Source organism: Sarcophilus harrisii, chromosome 4 (assembly GCF_902635505.1).
Source record: "Sarcophilus harrisii chromosome 4, mSarHar1.11, whole genome shotgun sequence".
NCBI lineage: Eukaryota > Metazoa > Chordata > Mammalia > Dasyuromorphia > Dasyuridae > Sarcophilus > Sarcophilus harrisii.
Window position 1 is genome coordinate 278,454,760 of NC_045429.1, and position 23,476 is coordinate 278,478,235.

The following is a 23,476-nucleotide window of genomic DNA, read 5'->3' on the forward strand; positions in this document are numbered from 1 at the left end:
GAAGTCTTTCCTCAGTGGAATGTAAGTTCCTTGTATTCATCTCTCCAGGGCTTAGCAAAGGGCCAGGCACATATTAAGCTCCTACTAAATCCTTGCTGCCATTTTTTTTTTTGCCTAACTGTCCTTTTCCTGGGAGATCAAACGCTACTCCTGATTACAAAGGATCTTTCCCTTGTTAAATAGTCCACAATAACAAAAATTCCCACACTTAGGTGAGGTCTTAGGTATATACATATTTAAAAACAGCTTCCATGTTTCTCTTGAATATGTTCACAAATGGATGCAGATTCTGGAGTTAGATATCTCCATCTGTTCTGAGGTAGTATTGGGTGCTTCAGATGGCACCCATGGATGAGAGGTTTCTGCTTTCCTCAGTTCATCTCTCTCAAATCTGTCTCCTCAACAGCAGCACTTAGCTGGAGCAGAGTACAGTATGATCATAGCTTGTATTTATTTAGTATTCATGTATTTATACATCTAAAGGTTTGCAAAGTGCTTTATGTATGGTAGGGCTAATTACCATTTTATAAATGAGGAAACAGAGGCACTGAGAAAAGCAACTGACTTGCTCAGGATCACACCCCTAGTAAGGATGACAGGTAGTATTGTAAACCCAGGACACTGTCTCCCCAAACAACCCTGGAATCTACTTGCTGGTGTAAAGAGGTATGGCCTCCTCCAGCAATATTACATCATACACTGTAGCCATAGTGATTAAAAAGTAATTAAGCAAATCTTTACAATAGACCAGCTGTGTGTAGGATCAAATATAAATACTAATTAATAAACTAGTTTTCTTATCTTTGTTACAAGCTCACAGATGTGGTACTACAACCCTAATACTTAACATCCAAACCCAAGATAGACTCCTATCTACTTACCTGAAAATCCTCCTCATCCAAGATCTCCTTCCGCCACTTAATCAAGAAGGCAGCACACACATAGAGATGGAAATGAGAAAATCCTTCTGGTTCAGACTAGAAAGAACAAAATCGGAGAGCATCCCAAACTTAGATGAAGATGCCAGGTCCCACTATTCCCTAGATTAAAATACATTAACCTAGAAGCCATATAATCACCCTTTCCATCAGGGTAGCCTGAATATGACTTTTAAAAAAGTTTATTAGTTCTTTTTAATGTTGCACCACAGACATATCTCAATATTGGCCCTCACTAACCCTGCCCTACTTTTATCACAAAGAATAGCAGCAAAACTAAACAAACCAACATACAGAACTCACATCTGACTATGAAAGGAGGAATGTATTTCTGCTGAAAATTATTATTCCAAATACTTCTGAATTTGTGCAGGTAGCACAAATCGGCTACTTAACAAAAACATTCAATTTAATCTTAATTAACTGTCTATATGGTGTTCTGAGACACCATACTTGATGCTGAGGAGACAATTCAGATTAAAAAACAATTTTTGAAACTTACACATCTCATAATTGAGTAATAGGATGAGACACAAACATCTAATCAGGATACAAAATATCACATAAGCACAAAACAAAACAAAGTGTGACATAGATGGGTAAATTAGATAATGCTTCATAGAGGAGCTGGCATTTGAGTTGGACATTAAAGAACAGATCAGAGTTCAACATGAGGTAGACGGGGGACTTTCTAGTCATAAGAGAGAAAGTATGAGCAAAAAGGACAAAGGTGATAAAGGGGCAAGGGACATAATAGCAGATGGCCATTCATATTGGATGTCATAAAAACGGAAGTCACAGAAAAGACTAGCAGTGTTGGCTTGCTGAAGGATCTGAATGCTGACCAAAGGAACCTGGACTTCTTGTGGGCAGGCACAGAATATCTAAGACTAGAGGAGTGACATGAAGTACGAAGACAGAAGCTGCATCCTCAGTGGGACACTGGGGGGAGAGAGATGACATAGGAGGTCTCTGTACCTGGTAGGTATCCCACAGCCGAATGGTACATCGGAGGGGCAGCTCCCTCATAAGCAGATTATTCATCCAGCGAAAGGCAAACTGTAGATATTCAACCTCGTACCTCCTGAAGTGATTGTGTACCTGTTCTAAAACAAGAAAATGCCATTGGGCTCAACAGTATAACCTATGGAACTGGGTCTGAAGAATTTGACAATTAATTTGACAAGCACTTAATTTTATGCACTAGGTATTATACTGGGCCCCACAGGGAAAAAGTCTCTGATGTCAAAGAACTTATATTCTATCAGCAGAAACATCTACACATACAAGTAAACAGAAAATATATATGAAGTAATTTGTAATTTGAGGGGAAGGCAACATTAGGAGCAGAGGAAGATCCAAAAAGGCCTTCTGCAGGAAAGAATTTGAGCTAAGCTTTGAAGGAAACTTTGGGATTCTAGTAAGTGAAGGTGAGAAGGACATATGACCCAAGTATGAAGAACACCCTATAAAAAGACAATGACAAGAGATGGATTGTTACGTGCAACAAACAGTAAGTATACACTTCCTGAGAGGAAAAGCCTGGAAAGATAGGCTGGAGGAAGATCGTAAAGGTTTTTAGATAGCAAATGTGGAGTCTGTACTTTATCTGAAAGAGAAGAGAGAGTCACTGGAACTTTTTTAAATGGGTTGAACCTTGAACTGACAAGGTTACATCTGTACTTTAGGAATGTCATTCAACTATGTTGAACTTGGATTATAAAAGAAGAAAGGATAAATATTTATATGGTGCCTACTATGTGCTAGGCACTGTGCTAAATCCTTTACAACTATTATCTCATTTGATCTTTACAATAATTCTGCAACGTAAGTGATGTCATAATGATCCCCATTTTACGGTTGAGAAAACTGAGGCAAATAGAAGTGACAAAAAGAAAGAGGCCTGAGGCAGGGAGAATAATTAGGAATCTACTGCAGTAGTTCAGGTGTGAGATAACACAGGACTAAATGAGGCTGGTGACTATGGATGGAGAATAAGGGATTTGAGAAATTCTGAAAAAATAGAATTGACTTGATAAGTGAGGGAAAATGAAGAGTGGAGGATTAACAAGTCTTCATCCCAACAGGAAAAGTAGCTCATTTTCATTACTCTTGTGAAGTTGGGGATGGGCAAGAACCTTACCTCCTCTTCATTCTATACCAATATTTTTCCTCCTAGCTATTTCACATTAACACCGTCCACGAGATATATCCCATGTTGTTTATTTAGTAAATGCAAAAAACTTACCTCATGTGTTAATAATTACCCTCCTCTCAGAATAGGTATCTCATTGTAAAAATGGAAAACAAAAGTTTTAATTGCCTGATATAACTTGTAAATCCCCTGGGTAAGTAATCAAGAAGTTGTTTGAAATTTCTGATTATTTTCAAAAAGCAAAGAATTTTAGAGGGTCTCAGAGCTCATTTAATTTAATGTCAGATTTGGTGAAGAATAACCTTTACAGTATGCCTGAGAGATGGTTAATGATGCTCTGCCTAAATACGTCTAGTGAAGAGGAACTTAATTTCTTGAGAAAGTCAATTCTATTAATAGATTTCCATCCACCAGAAAGAACTTTCCTATAATAGACATATCCATCTCTTAACTTCGATCCCTTGGGATTTTTAGACAGAGCAAAAAAAGTTTGGCATTCTAGAGAAATAAAAAAGGTGTCTGATCCCTCTTTTTCTTCCCTTTGGTCTTCAAATATTATTTAACAGCTCTAATAAAAATCTTTGTTCTAAAACACTACTCCTTTGTCATCAAACATAATGCTAAGAAGTTGACCACCCCACTTCAGCAGGTCCCAGATAATCAGTTATGGAAGGAGGCTTCACAGTGTTACTTATCCTAATGAATTCCTGGAATACCAGCAGGTATTCACAGGAGAGTTTTTTGAGTGTGCATTTGAGAGCCTGTATTAGGCATTTAAAGGATATACAATATAATAACAACAGTAATGTCAAAGTTAATATTTGTATGATGTTTTAAGATCTTTGAAGTATTTTACATGTTATATGATTTGATCCTCCAAAAAACTCTTACTTCCCCTTTCCTGATGGTTCTAATGATGTAATAGAGGAGACATACAAAAAGGAACCATAAACAACAGATATAAAAGAAGTACAAAGAAACAAACCATCAGAAACGAAATACAGAAGTACTATGGTTTTCTTCTTCAGAGTATGTTAACTGGGATTACAGAAAGTAGTATTATTTTAGTGGCTATTTCCTATCACTTTGAATTCTACACAAATCATGAATTAGATTATCACAGGACTCAAAGCTAAAATATGCTTGATGTAAAAAGTAACTGGAACCTAATAAAGATATCTAAGTAGCAGGGTGATATGATACAGCTATGCTTTGGAAAGATAATTCTACTTTACTCAAGGTAATGACCAATGGTGACTTCAGAGGACTGAAGTATGCTTCTCACTTCTCAAGAGAGAGAAAGCAAACTATAAATGTATATATTTTCAGATATGGCCAATATATTGATTTGTTTTACTTCACTTCACTTACTGTTATGAGGGTGGGGTTCTATTGTGAGATGAGGAGAAGGGAGACAGTAGAAAGTACAAGTAATCAAATAAAAAAAGAAAGCATCAAAAAAAAAAAAAAAAAAAAAAGAAAGAAAAGAAAAAAATAGCTATGTATTGACTGCCTTAGAGAGAAAAGGGTATGAGGTAGAGAGATCTGTTAGGACAAAGTTAGTCAACTAGATATATAATGAATAAGACATAGACCCTGGTCATGACGATGGAATTTGATAGGAAGAAATATGTCTAAGAAATACTGAAGGCTAAGAATTTTTTAGGAGTTCATGGAATGGTGTGGGTTTGGGTTTTTTTTTTTTTTTGGCTTGTCTGTTTTTGTTTTAGTCACAAAGGTAGTCCTTCCTCTGATGATTTATGTTCTTCAATTTATCAAACATTGGATTACTTCTGTTTGTTTGTTTTTGATTGCTTCCATTTCTTGCTTACAGTCCTGTCATTGCAATGAAGAGCACACTTTGAGAGAGTTTGGGTCCAAAAAATAATTGTGATATGATGACAAAGGTATCACTAAATTATTAGAAAGAATTAAAAAAAAAGAATTTTTAGAAATATGTAACAGAAAACAAAGGAAAAGAGTCTTGTCATGCCACCAGCACTATAAGCTTGGAGGAACAATAGGATAATGGCATCATTGATGATGATGATGATGATGAAGATGATGATGAAAATTAAGAAAGGGTGACAACCACAGGGGGGGGTGATGTTAAAACTGATTAGTTAGGACAGAAATCCAGTCTCCTTTGGACCTACCATCAATCCGGCTAACCAGCTCTTCCAGTGCTTGGACTTTCTTTTGGATTCCTGGCTGAGCAAAGGTGTAGTTATCCTACAATGACACAATTCAAGATTAAAGGAGATCTGGGTACTGCTGGGTACAGCACCATTCAAGGAAAAAAAAAAAAACAGATTACAATATACATTGTGCTGCTGCGATTTAAATAAAACATGTATTCAGATTTTCATCATCCCAAACCATGCTACTGAAAATCAATTGGAGTTTTCTTGGGAACAATGTAATACAGAGCATTATCTGTTGATGTAGCTTAGGGCAAATAAAGGAAAGGAAAAAATATGTTAATAAGGAACTTAGGAAAGGAAATAAAGTTTGAGGAAAAGAAGGTTTGGATTCAGAGTGATGATTTAGAAGATTAAAAAGATAATGTTTTAATAGCAGACACTGCTCATTCTCTCTTCTGTGTTTTTTTTTTCTGATACTGATTCCTCACCTGTCTTTCCATCTACTCAAATCCTGCTTCATTCTTTATAGAACCACTGGAACTCAGAAAGTCAGAGCTGTAAAGTTTCTTACAGACCATTTAGTCCAACTCATTAATTTTATAATGGAAGAAATTTAAGACGACTCATATCACTGCCTACGTTCTATCACTGTCATAGTTAAATCAATGATGAATCATAGTATCATTCTATTGTAAAAGATAGGTGTGTTACACTGAATTTTTGGGAAGATAAAATTCTGGGCTCAAGCATCTGTTTGGTATGGTATCAAACATTTATCACCTATGCTGTACTCCTATGTTCCTGCAATCAAGACTGAAAAAGACAATCCTTTTGAGCATTAATAAAAGCATTACTCTGATCTAGGCATACTAAGAAGTGCAGTACCAGCTTGCCATGATGGATTATAACTCTTTTCCAACAAAGATTTCTTACTCATGGATATTTTAGTACTAATGTTCATAAACTGTCTTTATTCCAATTTTCATATATACCCACAATGGTTCAGAATTAAGTCTTTCTTCATACATGAAACCTTACCTTGCTGCTCTAGCCCTCATTTACCCCCCTCTCTTCTAGAACTGTGAAAATACTTATAAATCTTAGATACATCTTAATATACATACACATACTGGGAGAAGAGAGAGGAAGAATGAGAGAGTGTGGTCTTATGATTTCATCACTGTATTCAACTCTGGCTGCTGAAACTCCCTCCATTAAAACCAAAGAGCAGTTAGACTGCATCTAATAGTCTTAAGTAACTGCCCAGAATACTGACAGATGAGTTCAGGGCATCATGACCCAAAGGGTAGTTGCCATTCATAATATTGCTTCTTATCTAAATAGGAGATACAGACCATACCTGGAATTTGGTACAGGGAACTCATTCTAGAGTTCTCCTTCTACCAATGCACCTTCTTTGCAACTGAGTGTCAGAGATCTGTCTAGAATATTATCTAGAATTATAGCAAGTCACATAGTCAACCAATGTTAGAGATGGGACTTGAACCCAGATCTTCCTGGTTGCTTCTCCTTATTTAAATCCCATTTTGAAATTTTTTTTTTTAAAGAATTATTGCTTATCTATACTCACAATGGGGGAAGAAGTTAGATACTATTTTGTAACTGGAAAAACTAAGCCCTATAAGTAATTTGGCTATGGATACAAAGAAATGCAAGGCTGAAGTCAAAACTAAAATGAACAAATGAATGAATGAAAAAAAATTACATATATATATATAGTAAGAACCCAGGGGTATAGATACAAAAGAAGGATTGTCTTTGTCTTTAAGGAGATAACACATATAGGGAGTAATAGGGAAGAGTATTGTGGTTTGAGACATTGGAAAGACAGAAAGTGGATCAAAAAGACAGTCTAATAACCTGTTTATAGCAAGACTTGGAAAGCAGAGGATAAGGAAAGAGGGAAAATGACCATGGTGGCACAGAAAAAGATGCTGAAGTAAAGATGAGGACAAATGGTCCCCAGTTCATCAGTGGAACTGGTTGATTCAGCTTATCTTATGTTTTCTGCTGGTCCAATTTAGAAGGTAGATCAACAGAAGCAACAGCAAAGCAAAAAGCAGATTTTTCTCTCTCCCAATCTCATTTCTGACCCAATGACATAGTGCAATTCAAGTTCTTTTTGTTATGGACAGCCATGATTTACATGAAGAGGAGCTAGTGAGCCAAATATTCTGAAGTTAGAACTTCAGGACTGACCTCATTATTGATCATGTCTTACTTTCTCTTTCATATCCTCCAATCTTTCTTCTTCCTTACAATTTGATGGGAGAGGCCAATTCACCACTGACAATTAAAGACCCTAGCTAGGAGTAGTTGGGTCAGCAATGCTCAATCAACAAAGAGGTTGATCTAGCTGTTGGATCAGGAATTGGGAAGGGATGAAGGCAGGCCTGAATCTGGGTTATGTGCAAAAGACTGGTAGCTAATATGACAATTTGTAAAAGAGAAAAGGGGAATTGGCCCTAAAAAGGGATGGCCTTAGTGAGACAGGACTGACTGCCTTTGTCTCTAATGTTAGAAGTCGTCAGGATAGAAAAAAGTATGTGGAGAGTTCCATATCAGGTAAACTATTCTTTTTTTCTGAAGTTGTTTTATTTTGATGAAAAGAGGAAGAGAGCAATAGGAGCTTTGATGAAGTGGTGACCCTGAATGAAAAGGAAGAACACTCACAGGAAGGAAAGAATAATAAGTAGCAGAAGCATGTCATCCTGACTGGGACCCAGGGAAAGCTCACCTGTATGCCATCCAACAGCTTACTCATGCACCAAAAACTGTCTGCTTCAATACTTCGTAGCATATCTTGAGACAAGTTTGTCACATCAAAGTTCTCCACATCCTCTTCTGTAAAACAAAAGGTGAAGAGAGTCCAGAGGACTTATCTAAAAAATGGAGAGAGAGAGAGATAGAATCTAGTGTCTTCATTGGGGTCCTTAAGTATAGGGGACAACCACACTAGCCCATTAATTAAAATAAGATGGCTTACACCTTTCTTTCCAAGGACACATATGGACTATGCCACTACAGGCCCATTTCCATGCTGACCCTCTCTGACCTAGCACAGCTCTTCCTTTCTCTAAGAGATACAGAATATTCAATTTTAGCTCTTATTTATTTAAAATAAAGAATTTAAGTTTTGAAAGTTTAAAAAGAAAATACTACACATTTAATTTGAACAGATGAACACTATAATGTCCTGAATTCTGGAAAAATATTCATTTATTTCAAACATTTGGAGAGTGCCATTGTCACATGACGGCAGTTGCTGTGAAAAGAAAATCATTCTTCTCTAAGCATTCTGAAAGAATTTGCTAAATGGTTAGTATCTAACTAGTTAGTACAAGACTATCTTTATTGAGGAATTTCCCTAATCTATATTTGACAACTTTGTCGGTCAAAGTAGATGATGGCTGTGTGACACTGAGCTTCATTACCCAAGATATTTTTAGATCCAAAGTCCACCTGACATGAACAGACCACACACTACAAAGAGGCAAGTCACCTCTTATTCTATCTTCCTCTATGAAAATAAAGTACACTAAACTCTAACTTAGTAAAAAAATCTCAAGGAGTTGTTTGAGGCACACAAAGGTAAGTGACTTCCTGAGAGTCATACATATATACTAGGCACATTATTAATGAGTGTTATTGACTGACAGTAAGTAACAGAGGCAGGATTTGAACTCCATCTTCCTTACTCCAAGCTTAGCTCTCAACCCACTATACTCTACTGCCTCATGTTAGGCCAAACAAATTGCTTGTGATAAACCACTAACATTAAAGGAAAATTAGGGGCAGCTAGGTGGAGCAGTCGATAGAGCACCAGCCTGGAAGTCAGGAGAACCTGAGTTCAAATCTGGTCTCAAATACGTAACAATTCCTAGCTGTGTGACCTTGGGCAAATCACTTAACCCCAATTGGCTCCCCCCACCCAAATTAATGAATATGCAGGTATTTCTCTCCACAATCTTAAGGTATAATCTCTCCTAACTCTGAGGAAGAAGCAGCGATAATGAGAAAGCCTTTCTTCTTCCTTACCCAGACTGACAACCCCTGGCACATACTATTGCATACATATTGGCACAGCTTATTGCAGATAATATATAGTTGTTCAAAATTTTCAAGTCCTATTTCCTAAGTACACTTATTCTTTAAATAATGTAACAGACATTTAACTATCTTTTGTTCAATCATTTTTTTTTTAGTCATATTGGACTCTGTGACACCACTTGGGGTTTTCTTGGCAGAGGTAATGGGAGTGGATTTGCTATTTCCTTCTCCAGCTCATTTTACAGATGAGGAAACTGAGGCAAACTGGGTTAAATGACTGGTCCAGAATCATACAGCTAATAAGTGTCTGAAGTCAGATAATTCAGGAAGTCTTCCTGCCTTCAGGGCCAACACTATCTATTGCCACCATTTAGTGGCCAATATCTGCTATATTTAAAGTATATTTAAATCCAGGCATTTAAATGCCTTTCCAACTAGTGGAATAAGTAGTCATGCCTAAACCCATATCCTTAAAACAATAATATACATGTCAAATAAAGCAAAATTTTTTTAAAAAAGGAAAAGGAAAAAGAAATTCTTAAAGGAAACATTACAAAAAAAGATACATGAATAAGCAAAAACATAGCTGCTAAAATAATGAATAAATGTAATGGGGTATAAGAAAGCAAGAACAAGTCTGTAGCAAAAAAGAACAAAATTACAACAAGGAATTTGCCTCTAGAGAAAGGAATAAATTTATTACAAGAACCTCAAAAATAATTTAGAATTACAATTGAAAGACAAAAAAGAAAATGGGGTATGTATAACGTAAGTAAAAAGATAGCTAAAGGAAAAATTTAGCAAGATGAATAAAAGAACTGACAAAGGATAATAAAAAAAACTCAATAATAAAGAAGTGGTTCAAAAAGAAAAAAAATTAGAGGGACAGAAGAAGAAAAAAGAGCATTGGATACCACATCTAAAAAACTATACAAGAAAACTTCCTATAAGTATTAAAAACAGCAAAAAGAAAGGCAGAACTTTGTAGAATCCATAGGTTACTGACAAAGAAAAAAATAATAAAAGTCTATGGAATGAGGACAAAAAAAGAAATGTATTGTAAGGGAAAATAGCCTGTACTCCAAGATTGGTTATCTTGCAAAACTGAGCATATTCCATTACAGGAAAAGATGGATCTTCATGAGATCAGAGACTTTAATCTTTCCAGAACTGGGCAGGACCTCTGATATACAAGTAGACCAAACAAATGAAATATAAACTAAATAATCTAGAACTGAATGCAATAAGAAGTAAAGGATGATTTAATTTTAACATGTTATAAAGAAATTATTAATCAATTGTAGCTTTTTATTCATAATTAATATCAAGTATTTACTAAGGGGCAGCTAGATAGTGCAGTGGATAGAGTACTGGTCCTGACGTCAGAAGGACCCGAGTTCTAATTTGAACTCAAGATACTTAATACTTTGTAACTGTGTGATCCTGAGCAGATCACTTGACCCCAATGACCTCAGCAAGAAAAAGAAGTAGTATTTATTAAATTTCTATTCTGTATAAAATCACTGGGGGGAATTGAATAAGATTCCACGAGAAGAGAACACAAAATACTAAATTATCTAGATATCTGATGGGAATGAGTAGGGAGAGTTGTAAATAACATTTCTTTAAATGGCTGAATAACTTATAGTATATGAATGTAAGGGAATATTATTGTTCTATAAAAAATGATGAGCAGGCTGATTTCAGAAAACCCTGGAAAGACTTACATGAATTTATCTTAAGTGAAGTGAGCAGAACCAAGAAAAAACTGTACACAGTAACCACAAGATTATGTGTGATGAACAACTTCAATAGACTTATCTCTTCTCTTTTTTTTTTTTTTTTTTTAAATTTAATAGCCTTTTATTTACAGGTTATATGCATGGGTAACTTTACAGCATTAACAATTGCCAAACCTCTTGTTCCAATTTTTCACCTCCTACTCCCCACCCCCTCCCCCAGATGGCAGGATGACCAGTAGAAGTTAAATACATTAAAATATAAATTAGATACACAATAAACTTATCTCTTCTCAATAATGTGGGAGAGAGAGAAGGGAGAGAGGGAAGGAGGAAGGGAGGGAGGAAGGGAGGAGGGAAGAAAGGAAAAAAGGAAGGAAGGAGGGAAGAAAGGAAGAAAGGAGGGAAGGAAGGAAGGAGGGAAGAAAGGGAGAAGGGAGGGAAGGAAGGAGGGAAGGGAAGAAGGAAAGAAAGGAGGAAGTAGGGAAGGGAGGAAAGAGAGAAGGAAGGAAGGAAGGAGGGAAGGGAGGAAGGAGAGAAGGGAAGAGAGAAGGAAGGAAGGAGGGAAGGGAGGAAGGAGAGAAGGAAGGAAGGAGAGAAGGAAGGAAGGGAGGAGGGAAGGAAGGAGGGAGGGAAGGAAGGATGGAAGGGAGAAGGGAAGAAAGGAAAGAAGGAGAGAAGGAAGGAGAAAAGGAAGGAAGGAGGGAAGGAAGGAAGGAGGGAAGGGAGGAGCTACCTCTCTGCAAGTAATATATCAGAGAAGTTGCTGTACTCTATGAGCAAAGGAGAATTGAATCAGCTCAGAAGAAGCGCAAGATGTGCAAAGTTAGAGAATGCAACCCAAATGTTCATAGGGACTATTTGTGTCTGACCCATGGCAGAGCATTCTGAGCTCGTATTGGTTTAATCTGCCCCAGACACGCTAAATTGATTCTAACATAGTGATGAAAATGAAGTCTCTGGAGGGCAGAGACTATTTAATTTTTGTGTTGGTATTGCCAAGGCACCTGTACATATTAAGTGTTTGGTAGATTCAATAGTAGTACTTTTTATAAATAAATGTTTTTTTAGTAAAAAAAAAAAAAAAAAAAAAAAGAAACAAATTTTATGCCCAATGGTGTATGTGTGTGTGTGTATAAATATATATAAAATCACCACAAATAAATAAATGAGGGTAGCTTTAAATAGTAGCAAAATTCAAATACCTGTTCTTTCATTTAATGAACATAAAACTATTTTGGTATAGGTTTGCATAGAATAATACTCTTCTGTTGTTTTACATAACTGTTTTCAGGGATTGTATATTGCGGGTAATACAACTGGCAGTAAACTGGAAGCTTATATGATTTTTTGAAATAAAATTTACCAAAATAAATTCAAAAACAAAACAAAAAAAAAATCACTGATCAAACCTATACAATGACAATACAGCAGGCACTGAAAAAGATAAAAAGAAATAAAAGAAATAAATCCTATGTTTTCTAACTCTTGGTGTATCATCATCATGATCATAATAACTAACATTTATATATAGTTCTTATAGTAGGCACTATGTTAAGAACTTCAGTTATCTCACAGGATCCTTACAACAACTCTGGGAGGTAGGTGTTATTATTATTCACTCCCATTTTACAGAAGAGGAAGCTGGGACAAATCGAGGTTAAGTGATTTGCCCAGAGTCAGACAATTTGTAAGTGTCTAAGGCCAAATTTGCTGTCTCCCTAGGTACAGTGTATATATGTAATATACATTGTACATATATATGTTATACATGGGCAATTATCTAAGATGAAACATTTGGGTAACACAATAATACTTTCTTTCTCTGTTTAGTAGTCCTTAGACTACTTTCATAAAAATAACTATTGACCAGTGGCTATTAAAAACAATAAATTTTTTTTCAAATGTTTTATTATAAAAGTTGTGATCAAAAGAGGAAATGATTCTTAAAAGAAAATTAGGCTCATAAGAACCAAGAATTCAAACGAACACTTAAGACTAGCATTTCCTTATCATTTCCTGGGTTCCATTCTAGGTACCAAATTTCTCACTGGTTTGCAAAGAAATAATGAATGCTGTATGGAACAAAAGCAGGAAAACTATGCTAACTACTTAAAATAATCCTATAGATTCTTAAGATTACTAGAGTTTGGAAAGGCTTCACAGATGAAGAAACTGAGGCCCCCCAAAAATGAAGTGACTTGTACCCTTTAGAAATTGAGGAAGACAGTTGGGCATGATGGATGGGTGAAGATGGCAGTCATCTCTCAGTCACAAGTTTCTGTCCACTTTAGTCCAACTTCTACTCAGCTGCCAAAGTGATCTTCCTAAATTACTGATTTGACCTTGTTACCCTCCCAATCACTCCTAACAGCTTGCTATCACCGGGTGTTTACAGACCTTCATAAACTGTCCTTCCTACCCCAATTTTCCAGTCTTTTTACACCTTGTATCTCTCTAGGGCAGCCAGAAGACACAGTGTATATAGCTTTGGACCTAAAGTCAGGAAGATCTTGAGTTCAAATCTAGATTCAGACAATAGCTGTATGACCCCAACAAGTCATTAACCTCAGTTTGCCTCAGTTTTCTCATCTGTAAAATGGGGATGATAATGCCTCATAGGGTTGTTGTGAAGATCAAATGACATTATAGCATAGTATTTGGCACATAGTAGGCATTTAATAAATGGTTCCTTAAAGACTTACATGAACTAATGTTAAGTAAAGTGAGGAGAATCAAGAAATCACAATAACAACAAAATTATGCGATGATCAACTGTGATGGAATTGGCTCTTTTCAACAATCAGATGATTCAAGGCAATTCCAATAAACTTGTGATGGAGAAAGCCATGAGCCTCCAAAGAGAGAATTATGGAGATTGAATGCAGATCAAAGCATAATATTTTCACCTTTTTTTTCCTGTTGTTGCTGTTTGTTTGCTTATTTTTTCTCTCTCGAGTTTCTTTTCCCCTTTTGATCTGATTTTTCTTATGCAGCATGACAAATACTGAAATATATTTAAAAGAATTGCATGTTTAACCTATGTTGGATTGTTTGCTTTCTTGGGAAGGGAGAAGGGGGGAAGAGAGGGAGAAAAATTTGCAACACAAGGTTTTGCAATGATGAATGTTGAAAACTATCTTTTCATGTATTTGAAAAGATAAAATACTATTAAAAATTTTTAAAATGGTTCCTTCCTTCTTTTCTCTCTTTATTTTTTTCTTCTTTCCTCTGTTCTCTTCTCCCTCTCTCCTTCCTTCCAAGTATTCTTCAATTAAGTGACACTAGCCTCCTTGATGTTCTTTGAACAAGACATTCTATCTCACATCTCCATGCATTTTCAGTGGGCATTCCCCTTGCCTGAAATTCTCTCTCTCCCCCCATCTTTAGAAAGCATCTCACTTTCCCTGGCTTACTTTAAGTTCCAGCTAAAATTCATTTTCTAAAGAAAGCCTTTCCTGATCCTCCTTAATTCTAATGCCCTTCTTCTGCTGACAATCTCCAAATGGTCCTGTATATATCTTATTTGCGCATGTGTGCAAGCATGTACACATGCCCGCATACACACACATACACACACACACAGAGTAACTGAGCCATCCAGGACACTATAAAACAGATAGTTCTCACAAACATGAGAAATGAGCTCAATTCTCTAAACATCATTAGATGTTTTTAAACAAAATATATCTTATTCTTTCCCACTTTAACTGTTGTTAATCTTATGAATATTAAGGTTCCTTATAGTTCTAAATCTTGTGATCCTTTTACCCTGAAGACACTATGAAGGATCCCTAGGGCTGATCAAAGAGGTATCAATGCTGGAAAATTCTTATTCATAGGGAGGTCTCTTGTCAGATGCCCAGGCTCAGAGCCAGAGGTCTTACTTGGCACCATCCGGAAGCAAAGTAGGTCAACTCATTAAGATCAAGATCACTTACAATACCTAGTAGAGTCCATGATTTCTTTGGTGAAAGCTATACCCATGCATAAAAAAACAGAAAACCTTGTACCTTTTTTTCCTTTGCATTTCTCCTTCATGTTTCCCCATAAATCTTCCACTAAAGATTTAAGCAGTTGGCTAGAAAGCTTATCGTGTCAGATTACATCCCTCCACCCACCCACAAACACATACTCTTTTCTACAACTCCTTTTCTTGGAAGGCCAAACACAACCCTGCTGATAGAAGACAGGAAAAGCAAATAATAACAGGTAATTGTGCAAAAAGTTAAATAAAGATCTTATAGACTTCCAAGTATGATTCAGGGCAACGTTCCCTTCTCCGGGCAGCCCACCACACTGTCCATCTCCCAGGGCTAGAACATATTCCCTTTTCACTGACACAGTTTAGGATCCTTTGCTTCTTTCAAAGTCACTTAGGTGCCAACCTTACTTGAAGATTTTCAATTCTCTCAGCTATATCTACTGCATCTGTCCCCATCAGAAGTTACCACCCTAGTTAAAGCCATCAGCTTTGACCTGGAGACTGCAACAGGGTGATTTGTTTCTCTGCCTCACTCATTCTCTGGTCAGATGCCTGGGGCTCAGAGTCTCTTTTGGCACCACTCATTCAGGTCACTTACAATGCCTAGGACAGTCCATAATTTCTCTTTGGTGAAAGCTGTACCCACTCTGAATGAAGATTCCCTAAATTTGGTTCAAGGTATTACTGTTACTTTACACCTCTATTCTATGATTGTGGCTGTACTGACTCTGCTTAGCCTAATACTCAGGCCTTCTTGCTCAAAAGCAAAAGCATGTCATCCTGCAGGAAGGAAGAGTGTTATTCTATGCTGTGTGCAGGCAAGCAGGAAGACTAAGAATTTAAACATTTAACTCAGAGGGCATCGGAAAACAGGAGAGTCTGTGAATCTCAATGCTCTGGCAAATAACAGCAGAGAAAAAAGGCCCAAAGGCTCTCTGAAGTGGTTCATTCAACACAAAGAATCTGTTCAGAAGGATCATTAAAAGTCCCGCAGTAAGAGTCAAGCTATTCTATACATGACTGAAGCCAAAAGGGGAAGAAAGTACGCTAACAACTAACCTCTCAAAAGAAGGCTGATGCTGTCTGTTGTCACAGCCTAGGACAGCTATGATAGAGCAGGAGCAAACTGGCAGAAACCCAGAGCCAGGGAGGCTTTGTGCCTTTCATGCTTGCTTTGTGAATTAAGATTTTCCCCAAATAAAGAAAAGAAAGCAGTTTGACCCATCTTGGGGTTGATTTGAATGTGCCATTTCTAGTTAATCAATTTTACTCCGGAAAATAAACTCCCTAAGCCTAAAATCTATACAGTTCCCTACAGGTCCCCCTACATGTCTCTGACTACAATATAGCTCCTAGTAGATTCCTGTTCCTTCCAGGATCAAATATAAAATCTTCTGTATTTTAAATTTCTTCACAATCTTTACCTCTTCTCTTTCCAGTCTTTATATTTTATTTCCTCTAGGTATCCTATGATTCAGTTACAATGGCTTGCTTGCTGCTATTCACACATGATACTCTACTTCCCAAATTAGTGCACAAGCACTAGCTGTAACCCATATGCCTGAAAGGTTTGTTCTCCTTACCTTTGAACCCTTAGCTTTTCTGGATTCAAAACTCAACCATCACCTTCTTCAAGAGACTTTTCCAGTCTTCAAGAGAGTCTCTTTCCCTCTCTGAAATCACCTCCTATTTACACTGTTTTTATTTTGGGTATAAATAGTTATTTGCATGATGTCTCCTCCATCAGAATATGAGCTCTTTGAGGGTAGGGACTGTATTTGCCCTTCTTTATATCCCCAGAGCACGTCTGGCAATTAGACAGAATGATAACTGACTGAATTATTTTTAATTCTCTTATACATTTGCATATTATTCTGTTGTAATTAACTGTATATATCATATCCCCTACCCAGACTAAATTCCATGAGGGCAGGGACTGTGTTTTATTTAAACTTTGTATCTCACCCACATAATGTATATAAGCAGATGTTCCATTAATGTCTGCTGAATAAAGCCCACATATCCTAGGCTTAAAAGATATGAGATGTCAGTTTCTGCAGTTTTCCAATTTATAAATTCTTCCTTGGTCACAAGAAAGAACTCTGTACTATATGATTGAAAGAAAAAGTAGGTTGACTCTATTTTCTTGCTATCAATCATGCTATCCATCTTCTAGGATGGTGGGATAATCAAAAGTTGATTCTATGGTCCCCCAAGCTTCCCCTAGGCTCTACCATCATCAAGGTATCAGCTTTAAGTAGGTGAGCTCAGCATTATGGTTGAGATCATTGATCAACTGAAATAGCAGTAGCATTTTCTGACAGAGTCCCACATATGTCTTTTAGCTTCAAGATTGTTTTGACTGTGCAGACAGGCATAGATGATGCTTGGAGAAACAGCTGAAGTTTAAAATGCCAAATTGGGAGAAAAAGAATTCAGTATCAAGCCATTTGCCCAGACTCTTTAAAATAATCAATTAATCAATACATATTTATTAAGTGCTTACTGAAGTGCCAGGCTCAGTGCTAAGTGCTAAGGGTACAAAAAGAGGCAAAAAGCTGGCATTAAGAAGTTAACAATCTACTAAAGAAAACAACATACAAACAAATATATACAAAGCAAGCTATGTATAAAATAAACAGGAAATAATTAAGAGAAGGAAGGCAATGAAATGAAGAGCAGTTGGGGAGGGCTTCCTGTCAAAGGTGGAATTTTAGGGACATAAAGGAAGGCAGAAAGGTCAGTAGTCAGAGCAGAGGAGGGAGAGCATTCCAGGAATCAGGGTATCCAGTGGAATAGTCAGGAGGTCAATGTCATTGAATCAAAGAGTATATGTCCACCACTAAGATGTAAAAAGAGTGGACAGGTAGGAAGGGGCTAGGTTACGAAGGGTTTGAATGACCTAAAGAGCACTTTGTATTTGCATGTGGAGGCAAAAGGAAGCCAATGAAATTTCCTGAGTATGAGGTGACATAACTGGACACTCATGCTTTAGGAAAATCATTTTAGTAGCTAAATGGAGGATGAATTGAAGTGGGAGAGACTTGCGTAAAACAGACTCACCTGAGACAGGTGTGGAGTGATGAAGGACTAAACTGAAGTGATGGCAGAATCAGGGGAGCGAAGGGGCCATAAGAGAGAGATATTGCAAAGGTGAAATTTACAGACCTTGGCAACAGCTTGGATTATGGGCCAGGTTGTGGGGTAGGGTATGTATTTGTGAGAGATAGAAGTCAAGGATGACTTGCAGGTTGTGAACACCTGGGAGAAGGGTATTGTACTCTATAGCAATGGGGAAGGTAGGAACAGGAAGATTTAGGGAGAAAAATAATGATTTTTGTTTTGGACATATTGCATTTAAGGTGTCTACCGAACATCCAGCTTGAATTTCTGAAAGGAAATGAAACTGGAGAGACTGAGGCAGGATAGATAGATTTAAGAATCATTGGCATAGAGAGATTAAGTAAATCTATGGGAGCTGTTGAGATTACCAGATAAAAAAGCATTGAGAAAGAAGAGAAAAGAGCCCAGGACTTCTATCCTATGATTAGAGGGTGTGATCTGAAAAAGGATCCAGTAAAGGAGACAAAGGAGTGACCAGATAGGTAGGAGGAAAACCAGGAAGGAGTTGTATCCTGATAACCTAAAAAGAAGGGAGTACGTGGAGGGGAGGGTGATAAATAGTGTTAAAGGCAGCAGAGAAGTCAAGGAGAATAAGGATGGAAAAAAGGCCATTGGATTTATCATTAATTATGGTGAAGAGAGCAGTTTTAGTAGAATGATTAAAAGTGAAAACCAGATTATAAAGGGTTAAAAAAAGAGAATGAGGAGAGGAAGCCCAGGCACCCATTGTAGATGGCCTTTTGGAAGAATTTAGTTACAAAGGGCAGAAGAGATATAGGATGATAGTTAACAGGGAGGAGAGAATCAAGTGAGGGGTTTTGTTTTTTGTTTGTTTTGTTTTTTTAAGATAGGGAAACATGGGAATGTTTGTAAACAGTAGAAATTGAGCCAGTAGAGAAGCAAAGACTGAAAATAAATAAAAATGTGGGGATGAGAGAAAGTCAATATATGTTGGAGGAGATGAGATGGAATGGGATCACTTGAACAAATAGAGGGGTTAGCCTTGATGATGAAAAGGAGACAGTAACAGTAGATGTCTGAGTGATGAGAAATGGGAAGAAGCTGGAGAAGAGATGTCACAGAGAATGGCCTCTTTTTTTTTTTTTTTTTTTTTTTTTGTAAAATACAAGGCAAGATTCTCAGCTGAGAGAGTGAGGGGAAGAGGAGCCATGGGAGATTTAAGGAAGAATAAGAAAGTCTCAAGAACTGTTGTGGAGAGTGGGACAGTGAGTTAATAAAGGAGGTTTAGCAGGATTACTTAGTAGTAGTAAGGGCTCAGTTGATGTTATGTAGCATAAATTTGTAACTGACCCAGTTAGCTGTGTGATTTTCTCCACCTTCATTCAGCAGCACATGTGAAGATGCAAAGACAATGGATGGTGGATGTGACCTAAGACTGAGACTGGGCAAGATGCAATTGGCATCATAATAAGGGGCTCAGGATTCAAGAGAGGAGGAAAATGAAGATCTGAAGTGGTTCCCCAAAAAATCAAGATGGGAAAAAAAAGAAAGAGTTGCTAATACCAGAGATGGTCTTGTGAGAGAACTGAAGAGTCAAGGGATGTATGGTGCAGATGAAGGTATTGTAAAGGAAAGCAAAGAAAAAGGTGAAAAGCCAATAGGTTATGATTAGATTAGGGAATTTCAAAATTCTTGGAAACAAAGATGGTATATTTTTGTGGCTGATGTCAAGATTGAAGGTGTGTGGCTGAAGTGGGGTAGAAGAATAGCCCATGGGAATTGAGTAAGTTAAGGAACTGAATATTTAATGTATTTGAAGGAAAGTCAAATATGTATCTTGAGAGAGAAATATTATAAAGCAGAATGACCTGGGGGGTTGTAGCTAACAGCTACTACAATATTGATAGGGTGGCGTATATGAATAGCATGAAGGTCTAAGGAAGAAAGGTTACTGATTGAGAAGGAAGGAGAAGAAACCGAAAGTGGCAATGGGGAGCAAAGAGTAGTCCACCTCCCCCACTTCAACCAGCAGGCCAAGGGGAATGAGTGAAAGTGCAGTCAGTACTTGAAAGTGTGCCCAAGGAGAGGAAGGCACTTCAGTAAGTGCTGGCAGGTGGAAGGAGTAGGAGAGAAAAAAATGAAGGGAAGTTTGCTACCTATGGAAGCATTCCAAAAGGATACACATAGCTAGAATAAAACTTTGGGGTGGAATAATTGAGGGGGATGGGAGTAAGGAATTGGATAAGGGGGGAGGGATGGAGCAAGGGTCAGAGAATGAACTACATACAGTGTTTAGAGCCACTGGAATGTGAAAGGTATGACCAGGAGTGAGAATGACAATCACTGAGGGAATAGTGCTATTCTTCTATCATCAAAGAACAGTGCAGCAATAAACCACTAACACTTAATGGATTCATTCTATGAAAATATAAACACTATCATTATTGTGTACTTATTTGGTGTTCTATTTACTGGACTATAAATCTGCCTAGAAAAAAGTATGTAGTATACTAATTATCAGTCCATTATGTTATGTTAACACACAATTCTTTGAAGAAATAAAACAAGCATCTGTGCCTCTTTTCAAAATTACTTGTCATTTAGGATGTAATCATTACTTAACAAGGATAGTATAATTTATTCATCTATTTACCATTAACAAAAGGTTTTCACATACATTCTTCCAATTAATCCTCACAAGTACTAATTGTATCCAGAAAGGCAAAACAGTTCTTATTTTCATTTTATAGATAAGTAAAAGTACAAAGGAATTACATGATTTGCCTAAAGTCACATGACTAATACATGATAAAGCTGTTGCTAGAACACACTTCTTTTCCTTTAGGTTAATATTTTCCCAACTATATGACACATGTCTCCACTTGGAAGCAGATATGAGAGGTGATTTGGTTAGGGGAGAATGATTTGCTCTGGGTAACTGCCAATTCAGAACACATAAGACTTATTAAGAGCAGCTAAAAATTCATATATAATCCCAGGGTTTCCCTTTCTTTTCTTTTCTTTTTTTGCTGAGGCAGTTGGGTTAAGTGACTTGCCCAGGGTCCCACAGCTAGGAAGTGTTAAGTGTCTGAGGCCAGATTTGAACTCAGGTCATCATGACTTCAGGGTTGGTGCTGTATCCACTGCGCCACCTAGCTGCCCCTTGCTTCCCTTTATTTTCAACAAATATAATCCATGACTAAGAACAAAGCAGTTATCACAAACTATTTACAAAAACAGGGAGAAGTTCCTCCTTAAAAAGAATGAGAATAGCCATAACACTTCTTATATATGTGTCCTATATATGGACCCATATTCTTATTTATGTATTTACTAACACAATCACACAAATCACAAGCCATCCATGCCTTTTCATGCTGTTCAATTCTAATCTATGTCCTCCTGTAAACCTTTCAGAGGCATGTGCACACCATCTGCTTGGGGGAATTTTCCCTAGGTTTCTTTCAGAAGGATGCAGTAGCAGGAAGAAGTAAAGAAGACTGCCAAGTTGGTAGAATCAAAAAATTTTGCCGGGAAACGAGGTGAGCTGATCACATAAGGTGAATGAGCCAAATTGACTTGAAAGCCTTTGTGCTGCTTTAGTACCTATGAAATGTCAAGAGGTCTAGGGCATCTCACTAATCGCAAGATTTTTTGGAGTTTAAAGGCAGCCTGATATAGGACAAAAAGCCTTGGACTAGGAATATGAAGAATAAGATTCTAGTTCTAGTTCTGACAATTACTAGACGATGTAAATACAGGCAATTCATTTAATCTTTCAGCTTTAATTTCCTCCTCTGTAAATGTAAATAATAATACTTTCATTACCTCTTTCTTTTTGTTTAGGTAGCTGGGATTAAGTGACTTGTCTAGGATAGCTAGTAAGTTACTAGCCCAGCTAGTAAGTATTAAATGTCTGGGGCTGGATTTTAACTCAGGTTTTCCTGACTCCATGACTGGTGCTCTATCTACTGCACTATATAATTTAACATTATTACTGCTATAACATGATGGTGCTGAACATCAAATGAAATAATGTGTGAATTACTTTGTAAATGTAAAAAGCTATCTATCTAAATGAAAGTAATTGAATGGATAACTATATAATACTTTAAAAAAGGAATAAATAAAAATTCAACTTGTATAAAGAAAAATATTAATTCAACAACAAAACTAAGGTAATTCCAGTTTTAATATTCATTGGTCATATAAAATAGCTCAATTATGACTTAGAAGTTATGCTAGTCTTTCTGACTAGTAAAACATCTCATATTAAAATTAAAATGGAAAAGGTAATGATTAATAGCAATAATTTATTTTGTTCTTTTAGTAAGTCTGATAATTTATATGAACTGATCCTGAGCAGAGAACAGCAGAGGGTCCTGGGGGAGACAGAAAGTTTAGATAAGACACTCTCTGTCCTTTAAAACCTTACAATCAAGAAAGGGAATCAGCCAAAACAAAGGCTATGGCAAGCTATAGGCTTGGGAGTCAGGGAAACAGGTTCAAATTTAGCCTCTGATTCTAGTTATAAAACACTGGGCAAATCATTTCCCCTGATTGAGTCTGTTTTCTCATCTGCAAAATGAAGAAAAAAACTATGTCTCATGGTAAGGAAAGTACTTAAAGTGTTATGTGACTTGTAATAAGAAATACCAAATATGTGTATTAGAGGTATTTAACATGAGTTTTAAGGAGAAAGGTGAGTACAATCCAATCAGCAATGGAGAGGTTACTGTAAAAAAGAGCATAAAGGAAAAATCAATGATCACAGTTGGGCAAAATTGCTCCTACTTTATTTAGGCTTGGAGAATTCAATGTTTGGCTGACTCAGCAGCGTAATAGGACATTGTGTTTTGGAGCCCTCAAGTGGCCTGACATGGTAAGGACATTTAACCCAGCAATCAAACTTCAAATGGGGATTGAAAAATGCTATAACATATGCTCAAGTCTATCCTTAGAGTATTATTTCAGAAAACAATCACTATACAAAGCAGTGGGATATCATAAGAAGAAACCAAAAAATCCTAACAAATAGATCAATTATTCTAGTTGACATAAGAGCAACTCATATTTATGTAGCACTTTATCACTTACAAAGCCATAGAGATAAAAGATGTCAAGTGACATGCCCATAGTTAAACATGGCTTTTAAGTGTTAGAACCAAATTTCAAACACCAGTCTTCTTTCATTTTAAGTTCAGTATTTTCCCTATTACATTAGTCACCCAATAAAATGCATGCCATTTCATGTTTTTAAAAAATATCTTCCCTTATATCAAAGCATAGACTGATTTTTTGCTTTTAAAAAGTTTCCCAACCTAGGATCATTTTGTATGTATGCATACATACATAGCAGG

The 23,476-nt window shown here is 36.8% G+C and overlaps 1 protein-coding gene across 1 annotated transcript in view; it reads right to left on the reverse strand.

The window, feature by feature from the left end:
* Positions 1-23,476, reverse strand: part of TBC1D22B (TBC1 domain family member 22B) — a 93,958-nt gene that overhangs the window by 12,028 nt on the left and 58,454 nt on the right. Inside the window, exons 9-12 of the mRNA XM_031964945.1 lie at positions 7,996-8,102; positions 5,250-5,325; positions 1,917-2,044; positions 882-977 (exon numbers count right to left, since the gene is read on the reverse strand). Of these exons, the coding sequence (XP_031820805.1) occupies positions 882-977; positions 1,917-2,044; positions 5,250-5,325; positions 7,996-8,102 (407 nt within the window). The remainder of the gene's footprint in view (positions 1-881; positions 978-1,916; positions 2,045-5,249; positions 5,326-7,995; positions 8,103-23,476) is intronic.